The following is a 14262-nucleotide window of genomic DNA, read 5'->3' as shown; positions in this document are numbered from 1 at the left end:
ATATAGAACAGATTTACGTTAGGAGGTTAAAGAGAAGATCTTAGTGGTCCTTTTCTACTTTATTTTATTTTATTTGTTTTTTACTTATTGTAGAGTCGAGGTCTCACCAAGTTGCCTGGGCTGGTCTCAAACCCCCAGACTCAGGCAATCCACTCACCTCAGCCTCCCAAAGTGCTGCGATTACAGGCTGAGCCCACCAAACTCAGATGTTTGCTACTTTAACTTATAATTCCATGTAAACTTTTCATTAGCTGGGATACCAGAAAGTGGTTGGTATTTCTTTGTAAATGTTATTGAAAACCTATGTGGCACTAAAGATATTATACCTATATTAGAATAATGGCGTTGAAGGGTGATTTATTTTGTTACATTCTACACATCAATAATATTCACACTATTGATAAAGTGAAAGGGGATGGCTAACCCAGTGGTGAGGATTCAAACTGAATTGGCAAGAACAACATATGAATCTACTCCTGACTAATTTCTCTATGTCTGATAAGAACCTGAAGAAGTGCACTTTTCCAAAGTGAAGCAGCACTAAACGTCTCAAAAAGAAGGACAAGAGTACTATGCTCCCTATTTTTGCTTCTGGCTGCAGTATACTGCACATGTAAATAGAGGAAAGATGAAAAATACACTACTCTGCCCTGTGCAATATGGTATATAAAATCTTAAGATCTGGGGCGGGATGCAGTGGCTCACACCTATAATCCAGCACTTTGGCAGGCTGAGGCAGGAGTATCCCTTGAGCAGAGGAGTTAAAGACCAGTTTGGCCAACACAGTGAGGCCTCATCTCTACAAAAAAATAAAAATATTAGTCGGGTATGGTGGCACACACCTATAGTTCCAGTTATGCAGGAGACTGAGGCAGAGGGATCACCTGAACCCAGGAGGTCAAGGCTGCGGTGGCTGTAGTGTGCCTCTGCACTCCAGCCTGGGCAAGAGTGAGACTCCAACTCAGAAAAAGACCAAATACCAGACATCACACTATTTTACTCATGAAAACCTCAACATAAAAAGATTTATTTTCTAGTTAATAATAGTATTTAATAAATGTTAGGCTGGGCACAGTGGCTCACACCTATAATCCCAGCACTTTGGGAAGCTGAGGTAAGAGGATTGCCTGAGCCTACAGGTTCGAGATCAGCCCTAGCAACTAACTGGGTGAAACCTCATCTCTACAATAAATCAAAAAATTAGCTGGGCATGGTGGCACATGCCTGTAGTTCCAGCTATTTGGAAGGATGAGGTGGAAGGATCGCCTGAGCCCAGCAGGTCGAGGCTGCAGTGGCCAGGAGTGTGCCACTGCCCTCCAGCCAGAGGGAGACTCCCAACTCAAATAAAATAAAAAATAAATTAAAATGTTTGTTGCTAGATCTAGGTACTGTTTTATGCATTATACTTGTATAACTTTCATATTGGCTAAGCCTCATAATTATCCCCATTTTTTGTTTGTTTTTTGAATTAGAGTTTCTTTCTTTTTTTTTTTTTTTTTGAGTTGGAGTCTCACTCGGTCGCCCAGACTGGAGTGTAGTGGCCGCTCCGGGCCACCGCAGCCTCGCCTGCTGGGTTCCAGCGATCCTTCCGCCTCAGCCTTCCAAGTAGCTGGAACTACAGGCACATGCCATCACGCCCGGCTGATTTTTTAATTTATTGAAGAGATGAGGTCTTACCAAGTTGCCCAGGCTGGTCTCAAACCCCTGAATGCAGGCAATACTCTTGCCTCAGCCTCCCAAAGTGCTGGCATTACAGGCTTGAGTCAACACACCCAGACTTATCCCCATTTTAAAAGTTAATTTTTAATGGCTCACCCAGTCAGTAAGCAGTGGTGCCAAGGTATGAACCCAAAAGCTAACTCTAGACTAGACTTTACTGTCCCAACCAGTAAAGTATGTGTCTTTCGACTATATTAGTTATTCTAACTCTTCTTTATGTGATATAGATTGTAGTGGCAATATTGGGAGAGAGACTGCTAAATGGGGAAGAAGATTAGAAAAGATGCTATAATGTGAACTGCTGCTTTTTGTGCTCTTTGCTTTTCTTGCAGAATTTTCTTTAAATGCCCTAAATGAGAACTAGATATCATCAGTGTCATTTGCCTAGGATACAAAAAAAGGAAAGTCACCTCATGGAGGGAAAAGCAACATCATAAGTAGGTTTCTTTCACAAAACTTGAATAGAGATCAACTTCTTTTAAATCTGCCCCTTCTATGGTGTGGAGTGTGAGATGTCTCTACTACTACCAGACCTAAATAGTTCAAGTAAAGGGATCTCACAGAGGGTTGAGAAATTAGTACAAGTAATATTTGATTGCTTAATGAAATCTTGAGCAAAAAATTAAAGGCCCTGAGGCTAGACAAGGTGGTTTATTCCTATAATCACAGCACTTCGGGAGGCTGAGGCAGGAGAATCGCTTGAGCCTAGGTGTTTGGGACCAGTCTGGGCAACATAGTAAGATCTTGTCTATACCAAAAAAAAAAAAAGCATTAGCTGGGTGTGGTGGTACACACCTGTAGTACAACCTACTGAGAAGGTTGAGGGGAGGATCACTTGAGCCCAGGAGGTTAAAGCTGCAGTGAGCCGGGATCACACCACTGCACTCCAGCCTGGGCAATAGAAATGAAATAAAAAATAATTAAATAAATAATAAGATAAATTAAAGGACCTGGAATAAAAAATTATTCTAACTGATATCTCAGAGCGCTAAACCTTTCATTCATAGCCACATAAAACAAACAAGAAAAACAACTACTAAATAATTTAAGACTTGTCAAAAGAGGAGTCTCTTCTGCAGAAGGACCAAAAATTCTCCTTAAAAAAACCCTCCCTAGTGATTTATAATAAATCTTAGAGTAATTAAACGAATTATCTTCTCTCTGAAGCCTACATAGGGCATCACTCTTCCCCATCTTTCACCCAAGCACAAGCAGGAGGGTTCCTTCCCTGTTCCTACTGCACTCTATATGTAATTCTATTAGAACACTAATCAATATTACAGTGCAATTTCTTCTCCTTCTCTGGACTATGAATTCCCAGAGGGCCAAGACCCTATCTTACTCCCCTTTACATTTCTACTTCCTAATCTTCAAACCTAACACCACTGAAAGTACTTGAGAAAAGTGTGCTGAATGAACAAGGAAAGCAGCTAAAAACGACAGTCCTCTTTATGAAAAGGAATTCTGTTATCAGTATAAAATCTCTCCAACCTCTGCACCTTCAGTTCTGCCCACAAGTTTCCCTTTAGTTTTCCCAATAGCCAACAATTCAGGCTGAATGATAACATAGACTCTAGTCTTTTGAGAGCTAGAGAAAGAATCAAGGCACTTTGGTTTGCCTTAGCTTCCAATGAAGTAGGGAAAAATGTAGCTTTAAGGATCTGGAAGGTAGTCAAACTTTTCAAGAACTTTTATTCAGAAGCCAAAATGCAGGATAGTGTTTGAAATGCCTGCTTTTTATATTTAAATGCTGAAGGTAACAGGGAAAACAAATAATTTCAAATTAAAAAAAAACAAACAAATAATGATTAGTAAGCAGTTCCTGGTCATCCACTTACTTTTTGTTTTTTGAGTTGGAGTCTCAAATCTGTCTCCCAGCCTGGAGTGCAGTGACATGCTCATGGTCACAGTAGCCTCAACCTGTTGAGGTCAGGTGATCCTTTTGCCTCAGCCCTCCGGCTGAGGCACAAGTAGCTGGAAGCACAGGCGTGCACTACCACACACGGCTAATTTTTCTGATTAACTGTAGAGACAAGATCTCATACCAAGTTGCCCAGGCTGGTCTTGAACCCTTGAACTCAGGCAATTCTCTTGCCTCTGCCTCCCAAAGTGCTGGGATTACAGGGATGAGCCACTATACCCGACTTCACTTCTACTATTTTTCAGACAAAAAAATACCTAGCAAAAAGTATAAATCGGCTAGGCTCAGTGGCTTAGCATGTAATCCCAGCACTTTGGGAGGCTGAGTGAATGGATTGCCTGAGCCCGTGGGTTCAAGACTAGCCCAGGCAACAAGGCGAGACTCGTCTCTACAATAAATCAAAAATTAGCTGGGCGTGGTAGAGCACTCCTCTAGTTTCAACTACTTGGAAGGCTAAGGCGGAAGGATTGCCGGAGCCCAGCAGGTTGACACTGAGGTGGCCATGAGTATGCCACCACACTCCAGCCTGGCCTGGGCAACGGAGTGAGACTCCAACTCAAAACAAAAAACAAAAAACAAGTCTGGGTTATAGCCCTCAGCCAAGTGGGAGGCACTTTTCATGTACTGGTATGAGTGCACTTAGACCATACTCTAATAATGATTAGTCAAACCACTTTGAGGATTATTTGGTTAGGCAATCCCTTAAAGTAAAAATCTTTGGGTAAGGAAGTTATCTTTCTCACCAATTGAAGAAAATTCAAAACAATCTTCCAGTTTAAGCTACATTACACTGGAAAGAAAATGTCCCGTCACATATTTTATATGCCATTCTTTGGTTATCACATTACCTTGGTTAGAGTCCACTGGATCTTCTTCTATATGAGCAATGACACGCCTGAGATAAATTTGCTTCTGCTCTTCTAAATTTGATTGTGAAAACACTGGAGCATTAGTCCTGGAACAAAGCAAACCATGAGGGAAAATAGTCCAATAGAACCATTAGTATACTCAAAAAAAAAAAAAAAAAACCATCAGTATAGTACTTTGTAAAGAGAAGTCATATACTGCTGATTAGTTAGAACAAGTAAGTTCCAGAGATAAAATTTCCAGGAGCAGAAGATCACGTTAGTCACACAATATGAAGCTGAAATCAAGGAGTTGGGAGAAAGAGGAAGAAATAGACACAATTTCCTGCTAACAAGGAACATGAAGATGAAGATTACCTAGTCTGTAGAGAAAGAAAGCATTTGTTGATTAGTCAGGATATAGCTAACTTCACACAACCAAGTTAGAAAGCTGAAAGAGATAAGACAAAAAAAACCCATTGAGATCTGGCAATTAAGGCAATGGTGACATTGGCAAGAACAATTTCTGACCTTTACTGATACTGATTGACTGTACTAACGAGTTAGTGGATGAGAATACTGAGATAATAAATTTAGTACTGTTCCAAATAGCCTGCCTTGTGTTCTTTTGATAATAATTTCTATTGCAAGCAATTCACAAGAATTCCTTCAATTATGAAAAAAAACAACAAACTGGGATTAAGGGTACTAGTCAAAAGGAATCTTAGCCTTATTTATAAGAATTAAAATTTTTACACTAAGGAAATATATAATAAATGTATAATCAAAAGTCAATCTGATTCAATCTAAAAAAGTTTTTCTAGCACAATTGAAAAGGCCCATGTGGTGACACTGCCATCTCCTGGCAACAAGAAAATAAACTGAAAAGATGACCCAAATATGCAACCCCTACAGGAACTTTCCCCAAGGACAGTTGTATGCAAATTGGGAAAGATAACAAAATGATTTTCTACTAGCTATACTTTTAACATTTCTGTTAACCTCCTATCATAAATGTGGCCAAGCTTCCCCATACACAGAAGAAACCTTACATTTATACAGTGCTTTCACTAGTCTTTTTTTACTTTCTTTTGTTGTTGTTGTTGTTCGAGTTGGAGTCTCACTCCGTTGCCCAGGCTGGAGTGCAGCAAACATACTCATGGTCTCCCATTGACCTGCTGGGCTCAGGCGATCCTTCTGCCTCAGCCTTCCAAGTAGCCAGAACTGCAGGCGCGCACTACCATGCCCAGCTAATTTTTTGATTTATTGTAGAGATGAGGTCTCGCCAAGTTGCCCGGACTGGTCTCGAACTCGTGGGCTCAGGCTATCCTTTTACCTCGGCCTCCCAAAGTGCTGGGATTACAGGCTTGGATCACCACGCCTGGCCTTTTACTTTCATAATAACCTTGTAAGGCAGCAGAGAAGGCATAATTAGCCTTATTTTATGCATAAAAACTGAGGTGAGGCTGGGCGCAGTGGCTTACTCCTGTAATCCTAGCACTCTGGGAGGCTGAGGTAGGAAGACTGCTTGAGCCCAGGAGTTTGAGACCAGCCTAGGCAACACAGCGAGACATCACCTCTGTAAAACAAAACAAAACAAAACAAAACAAAAAAGCACACACAAAAAAAATTAGCCAGATATAGTGGCAAGTGCCTGTAGTCCCAAGCTACTCGAGAGGCTAAGGCAGAAGGCTTGCCTGAGCCTAGGAGGTTGAGACTTCGCTGAGCCTTGATCATGCCACTGCACTCCAGCCTGATTGAGAGTGAGACTCTTACTCAAAACAAAACCAAACAAAAAACTGAGGTGAGAGATTATTTGACTTGCCCGAGATCACATAGTTGGTAGTGCCAGAACTTCAAGTTTGCTTACTCCTGAAGCAGGGTTTTTTGCCCATACTAAAGGGAAACTGAGGAGGAAAGGAACTGAAGAGAACCAACAGAAATCAGAAATCAGAATAATTATACGGTTAGGTTACCTGGTTTTGGTTTGTAGAACAGGAATGACTTTGCCTAGTCTTCTCTCATGGCCTTTCATCTTTCCAGAATCCTTGCCAAGAACATCCTGCTTTTTTTCAGAGCAAAAAGAATGAGAAAGGAAAAGTAGTCTTAGCTTTAAGAAAACCACTGAAAACACCACTATGGAAATATTTTTTAACTAAAGACTACAAAAGCATATCCTTGAACACTACTGTGTACCAGGTATTATGGTAGTGCTTGAAGTGAGATCTCAGCAGGGCACAGTGGCTCATGTCCATAATTCCACCACTTTGGGAGGCAAAGGTGAAAGGATTGCCTGAATCCAGGGGCTCGAAATCAGCCTGGACAACTTGGCGAGACCTCATCTTTACATCAAAAAACTAGCTGGGTGTGGTGGCATATGCCTGTAGTTCCAGCTACTTGGAAGGCTGAGGCAGAAAGATCACCTGAGTCCAGCAGGTTGAGGCTGTGATGGTTGTGAGCGTGCCACTGCACTCCAGACTGGGTGTCAGGGCTAGTCAGGATTCAAACCCCAATTTGTCTGAATACAAAGCTCTGCTAAGATTGCAGCAAATGTACTACTGTGGTATAAGATGTCCATAGTAGGGGAAGTTGTACAAGTGGGGGGGAAAGGGGATATATGGGAACTCTGCTATACAGCTTCTGAGTGAAAATAATTTTGTTTTTCTCTTCATCTTTAACTCTATCTACTTTAAATGTAGGTACACCTTTAAATGTAAATGTATACCTCTAAATGTACCTACTTTATTTGATGAACTGGAAACAACTGGAAGCTTCATTTCACAACTTGATTTATGTGATTCACCATTTTTCCAGGATGACTCCATATTAGGAGTCTCTGAATGGTCTGAGATCTGAGAGAATGCAGATGTAGGTTTCTTACTGTCAGGCATATTTTTATTAGAGATAGTTTGTTGAAAGTTACTGTTTGCAGAAGAGCGCAGGGGTCCATCCCACGCAGAGTTATTGGGGCTAATCCCTTCAGATACGGTGCAAAGTTTGCTCTCATTTGGGCTTAAACTATCTCCTCTTATCGCTTCCCCAAAGGAAGAGGGTTTTTCAGTATCTTTGGATGAATCAGTCTTGTCCTTATCAAGCACAGCATCACAAACTGTTGGATTAAATGGTGCAACAGTTACTTTAATAAGATTCTTTTCTACTGCAGAGCGTCTGTTTAATGGTTTAGTAGGATTTGATCCATGACCAACTGATGTACTTAGTTGAGGTAGTTTGACGAGGACAGGGATCTCAGGCTCAGCTACTGATCCCAAGCTGGACAATGAATTTTTCTCTTGAGGAGTATCAAGTAGAACTTGACTCCCTGTTCCTTCCTTTTCAACACGTTGGCCATCATCTTTACACAACGTTCCTCCACAAGAAGTATTCTCATTTGATAGGTCATCATCCTTCAAGAATCTCTCAATCTCTTCCTCGGTGTAACTAAAATTGTCATCATCTTCTTCTCCATCAGACAGTTCCAGCAAGGAGTCATCTAATTTCTCCTCATCCAAGGAACCCCAAGAAAATGGGGTAGTGTCTTTAGGCAAGAGAGAGGTACCAGAAGACTGTTCAGAGGGTACCTGTGAGCACGTCATATCCGGAGAAATAAGAGGCGGTTTCACTGAGGAACAGGAAATAACCTTATATCAATTCCAATCCATTGTATATGGGATGATATTCTAACATTTCAAAATCTTTGCACTGTGACTTGTAACATACTGGGTGCGGTGCTCATGCCTGTAAACTCAGCAGTTTGGGAGGTGGAGGTGAACAGATTGCCTGAGTCCAGGGGTTTGACACCAGCCTGGGCAACTTGGCGAGACCTCACCTTTACAATAAATAAAAAAATTAGCCAGGCGTGGTGGCATACGCCTGTAGTTCCAGCTACTTGGAAGGCTGAGGTGGCCATGAGCATGCCATGGCACTCCAGTCTGGGTGACAGATTCCAACTCAAAAGACAAAAACAGAAATAATTTTAAGATATATTTAACCTTACTAGAAGCACGGAAATACACGTTAGAACAATGAGACTTTTTCCTATCAAAATGGTAGTAATTAAGATCACATGATAATCTGCATTAGTGAGGATTTAGAGAAACAAGAATTTAAACACTATCGGTAAGAGTTTGTCAACACAACATTTTGTGAAGAAAAATCTGGCAATAACATTTGACCCAGCAATTTCACTTCTGGAAATATATCCTTTAGAAGTGCCTGTTTCAAATGCACAGGGATACATATACAAGGATTTCAAAGCAGTGCTATTCAAAATAGCCAAAAATTGGAGGCAATCTAAATGTCCATCACCAAGAGAACTGTTCAGTAAAATCATAGCACACTCATGCTATGGAATATTCATTAACTATTTAAAAGCACAATGAAATAGATCTATATGTACTATCATGGAATGATATTGACAACATACAAACAAAACAAATATACGTTATATCAAATGCTTAGGCACTCAGATTACACTTTAAAAAAAAACAAATATGCATTACTTTTGAAATTCAAAAAAAAATCAAGAATACAAGAAGATAAATGTCTTCCATACTGTGTGGAGCTGCTGGAGTGATCTCTGCCTTTGCCACAAGAGCAAATGGAAAAAGGTTTCAGCTCCTGCTAGCTGTTCCTTTCAGGAGACTTGTCAAAATGATTGACTCCCACCTTCCTGCAGGCACAAAGAAAATTAAAGGATCTTCTCATCACTTTCAACTCTGCTAATTACAAAGTCAACTGTATTATGCTTTAAGGTGCTCCATGTATTAATTTTGATCTTGATTTTTTTTTTTAATATCAGAAAGTTGGATTTTTTTAAGTCAAGAACACCAAAAAAAATCTTTAGAGAAAAAATTATGCAACTAAAGGAACTAGTTTTGTTCCTCCCAAAAATGTGTACTTTCTTAAGACTATCATTTCCTTTATAGGATGCATACTGGCTTGGGAGTCCAAAGACTTGGGCTGTAGTCCTTGTTGTATCACTAACCAACTCTAATAACATGGCAAGCTACTTGACCATCTGGGTTCATTGATAAGACAGGAAAGTGACAGATTAGGCAATGTCTAAGATTCCACCAAAATCTAAAAATTAGTTGCAACCACACATTTTAAAAATTTCATTTTCAATATATATATAAATGCAAAAAAAAGTTCAGTAAAGACACAAACACAGCCGGGCTCAGTGGCTCAGCCTGTAATCCTGCGCTTTGGGAGGCTGAGGTGAGTGGATTGCCTGAGCCGGCAGGTTCAAGAACTGCCTGGGCAACTTGGCGAGACCTCATCTCCACAATAAATCAAAATATTAGCCAGGCATGGTAGCACGTGCCTGCAGTTCCAGCTACTTGGAAGGCTGAGGCAGGCATAGTAGCACACGCCTGTAGTTCCAGCTACTTGGAAGGCTGAGGCAGAAGGATCGCTGGAGCCCAGTAGATTGAGGCTGCGGTAGCCGGGAGCATGCTACTGCACTCCAGTCTGGGCAACAGAGTGAGACTCCAACTCAAAAAAGAAAAGAAAAGACACAAACACAAAGTTATTATAACCTGTGGGAAAACAGAGGTAGGTCAAGGAAAGACTTTTGTCAGTATTGTTTTAATTTTCTACTTGTATGTTTACTTGTATAATTAAAATCTAGCTTGTTTTGTTTCTCTGAGTTGAAGTCTCACTCTGTCACCCAAGCAGGAATACAGTAGCACAGTCCTGGCTCACTGAAGCCTTGGCCTCCTGGGCTCAGGTGATCCTTCTGTCTCAGCCTCCAGAGTAGCTAGGATTACAGGCATGCACCACCACACTCAGCTAATTTATTTTTTTGTAGAGACAAGGTCTATGTTGCCTAGGTTGGTACTGAACTCCTGGACACAAGCAATCCTCTTGCCTCCACCACCCTAAATGCTGGGATTATAGGCATGAGCCATCATGCCCAGCCAAAATCCAATCTTTAAACAGTTAATGACAGACCCAATGTATAATCATTTCCCAGATGAGAAAGATGATAGAAGCTGATATTTCACATATCACATCTGAGAAACTGTAAGAAATGCTTAAATACTGCACTCAATCATTTGGAAAATTCCTGTAGCTCTTTTTTCTTGGCATTAGAGTCTCACTTCATCGCCCAGGCTGGAGTGCAGTGGCATACTCACAGCTACCGTAGCGTCGACCTGCTAGGCTCCCTCGATCCTTCTGCCTCAGTCTTCCAAGTAGCCGGAACTACAGGCCTGCGCTACCACATCCAGCTAATTTTTTATTTTTTTGAGTTGGAGTCTCACTCTGTTGCCCAGACTGGAGTGCAGTGGCTGCTCCCGGCCACCACAGCCTCGACCTGCTGGGCTCCGGCGATCCTTCCGCCTCAGCCTTCCAAGTAGCTGGAACTACAGGCGCGCACTACCACACCCAGCTAATTTTTTTTATTTATTGTAGAGATGAGGTCTCGCCAAGTTGCCCAGGCGGGTCTCGAACTCGCAGGCTCAGGCAATTCACTCACCTCAGCCTCCCAAAGCACGGGATTATAGGCTGAGCCACCGTGCCCGGCCTAATTTTGTATTTATTGTAGAGACGAAGTCTCACCAACTTGCCTGGGCTGGTCTTGAACCCCTGGGCTCAGGCAATCCACTCACCTTGGTCTCCCAAAATGCTGGGATTACAGGCTGAGCCACTGAGCCCAGCCCTTGTAGCCTTCTAACTGTAAGATTTCCCCTACTCCACTGCCCTCCATTACCACACCTTGAGTTTTAACTTCAATTCATGCATTCTTTTAGAAAATATTTTCTGAGACAAAAATTATTACACAACTACATGATGTCTCTATATGGTTTCCAAGAAATAAAGACATAGTTCCCAACCTCAAGGAATGTATAATCTTTCTAGGGAGACAACACTGAAAATTAAGCACCAATATGAGATAGATTTTACAATTCTAATTTAGCCCCAATACAACTGGTAAATTTAATCTTATCAAAGAAACTAAATTTTCTGTTATATTTAAACTTATAGCCACTAGTACTTTTTTTTATTTTACCAATACTGTATTCTAGCAATTGTGAGAGTTTCAGGTATTGAAGCAGGTACCTCTATGAAGAAAAAAGTGATTCTCTGCCTAATTACTTTTTACAGAGTGAAGCTATTCCTTTAGGCAGCAGGAACAAAAACTTTTGAAATGTTTATTTGATCTAAGAAAGTTTATAGTTGTCAGACACAAATATCACAGGTACTGGGTTTAAGCAGCTACATTTCTTAGAAGTCCTTTCTAGACCACTGCCCCCTCATCCCAATTCCTTACAATAAGGCCTAGTCCAAGCCCTTACTTGGCCAAATGGAGAATTCAACAGATTGTCACTCTTGAGAAACTTAAGTACATAGGAATTAAAGTAACTTAACCGAGTACACATAACTAATGATGCTAGAACAAGGATCAAAATCCATGTCTAATTCCAAAGGCAATATTTTCCTTACCACCCTTGTGACAAACTTGTCCAGAATTGGTCAGCAAATGGCAAAGCTAGATTTGAGACTTAGGCCTTCTAAATTCAGTACAATCTCTAATAAACTATGGAAGATGTAGATACCATCTGTAGGGTTTTTGTCTTGGAAAAAAATAATTTAAACCATCTTATTATGCATAGAAGGCTTCCCTTGGTCTCACAGGTGGAAAGAAAGAACATGAGAAATACCTATGAATGTAACCAAACTTCACTAGAAGAAAAACATTACTTGCAAACTTTACTTGCACGCATAGGATCAATATCCTTCACAACCACTGCAGTAATCAATTTCTATGTGACATATCTAAACATACAAAACTGGCTTTTCTGAGCTTTTCTCACAGAATGTTCCAATAGGTCTAGGAGCAAAAACACAAAAAACAATACCAAATATACGTACAGAGGGAGAGATAATTTTTAATTTGCACAAATCATTCTTTGCAATGTCATTTGCACATTTTCAAAAGTACTTTTTATTACAGAAAATGTAAAATATATACATAAGTAACATAATAGTATAATGAGCCCCCACCTACCCACCATTCCTAACAACTATCAGCCCATGGTTAATCTTGCCCCATCTACTTCTCCCCTTTACTGGGTTATTTTGAAGCAAATCCCAGGCATTACATCATTTCATCTGTAAATAACAAAAATTCCTTATCATAAAATATTCAGATTTCCAATTATCATTTTTTTTAAGCTTAAAAAAAATCAGTATCCAAACAGGGGCTATACAATGTGCTAGCTGACATGTCTTATGAGTATTTTAATCTACAGACACCCTATATTTTTTTCCAGAAATGTATTAAAGAAACAATATCATATATTGGGTACAGATACATATCTATCATAAAACTACAAAAATTCACATGAAGACGAAAAACCAAATTCAGGATAGTGGTTACCTCTGGTACTGGAGAGGGAAGAGGAATGGCTGGGGGGCATGAGGAGTTTTAATTCTATCTGCAATGTTTTATTTCTTTAAAACAAGAAGCTGGACAAGGTGGCTCAGCCGATAATCCCAGCACTTTGGGAGGCCAAGGCGAGAGGATTGCCTGAGTCCAAGGGTTCAAGACCAGCCTGGGCAACTTGGTGGGACCTCGTCACTACAATAAAAATCACAAAAACTAGCTGGGCACAGTGGCATGCGTCTGTAGTTCCAGCTACTTGGAGGGTTGAGGCAGAAGGATGGCGTAAGCCCAGCAGGTCGAGGCAAGAGTGGCCATGAGCATGCTACTACACTCCAGCCTGGGTGAGAAGAGTAAGACTCCAACTCAAAAAACAAGTAACAAGAAAAGACCTGAAATAAATATGGCAACATAAAACAAAGCTGGACAGTAGATATAATGGTATTCATTATTACGCTGCTTTCTTATATGCTTAAAATAATAAAAACATTTTAAAATTATCAAGTCAGTGGGAAAAATAAAATGACTATACTCAAGTCTTAAATAAACTCCCTGTATAGTAAAGAATATCGTAGTATCTACCTCATAGGGTTGTTAATAAGAATTAAATGAAATCATAAATTTAACACACTAAAGGCACAATGTAAAAGACAAATTAAGTGCTGGCCATAGTCATCAATTCATCCAACCGTCATCATCTCCCTGACCCCTGAAGAGTCTTAAGAGAAGGACAGGAATGACAGGAAAAGAGTATCAGACTGGTACATAACTTCCCCCAGACCCTGCCTGAAATTATCCAGTAAACTCTGTCTTTTATTTTAACCCAGCATTCAACCATATTGTCACTAAGGACCAGGCTATATGGCCATCTGAAATATCAGGCTAATTCTGCAAGTTAATGCTCACTGATCAATCTTGTATAGAGGAACTGGACTTCAGCTATTCACTTCAAGTCCCTGAATCTCAATACAGATGAGAACACACATCTGCAAAAAGGGGGATACATATTTAGTTAACTTCAAACACATATAGCATGAGGATTAAATGAGGGGATGTTTATGAAAGCACTCTAAACCTAAAAGTTCTATACCAATGAAATTTGATTCTTGGCCAGGCAGTGGCTCAAGCCTGTAATCCCAGCACTTTGGGAGGCCAAGGTGAGAGGATTACCTGAGTCCAGGGGTTTGAAATCAGCCTGGGCAACTTGGTAAAACATCTCTACAATAAATCAAAAAATTAGATGGATGTGGTGGCACACGCCTGTAGTTCCAGCTACTTGGAAGGCTGAGGTAGAAGGATTGCCTGAGCCCAGCAGGTAGAGGCTGTGGTGGTCGTGAGTGTGCCCACTGCACTCCAGCCTGGGCAACAGAGTAAGACTCCAACTCAAAAAA

At 40.6% G+C, this 14262-nt stretch overlaps 1 protein-coding gene across 3 annotated transcripts in view; it reads right to left on the bottom strand.

Moving 5' to 3' along the window:
• S100PBP (S100P binding protein) overlaps positions 1–9545 on the bottom strand; it is a 39517-nt gene extending 29972 nt beyond the window's left edge. Inside the window, exons 1-4 of one of the 3 annotated variants that reach the window (XM_008063985.2) lie at positions 9038–9545; positions 7227–8104; positions 6462–6550; positions 4489–4595 (exon numbers count right to left, since the gene is read on the bottom strand). In XM_008063985.2, coding sequence (XP_008062176.1) covers positions 4489–4595; positions 6462–6550; positions 7227–8104; position 9038 — 1075 coding nt within the window. In that variant the 5' untranslated portion in view covers positions 9039–9545. Of the gene's footprint in view, positions 1–4488; positions 4596–6461; positions 6551–7226; positions 8202–8448; positions 8573–9037 lie in introns of those variants that run through there. The other 2 variants (XM_021715505.1, XM_021715506.1) reach the window with 2 other exon arrangements.
• Between the last annotated feature and the right edge of the window lie 4717 nt (positions 9546–14262).

Source organism: Carlito syrichta, unplaced genomic scaffold (assembly GCF_000164805.1).
Source record: "Carlito syrichta isolate Samal-C Ts95f unplaced genomic scaffold, Tarsius_syrichta-2.0.1 Scaffold307172, whole genome shotgun sequence".
Lineage (NCBI taxonomy): Eukaryota > Metazoa > Chordata > Mammalia > Primates > Tarsiidae > Carlito > Carlito syrichta.
The sequence above is the reverse complement of the archived record's forward strand: the minus strand, read 5'-3'. Positions and strand labels throughout refer to the sequence as shown.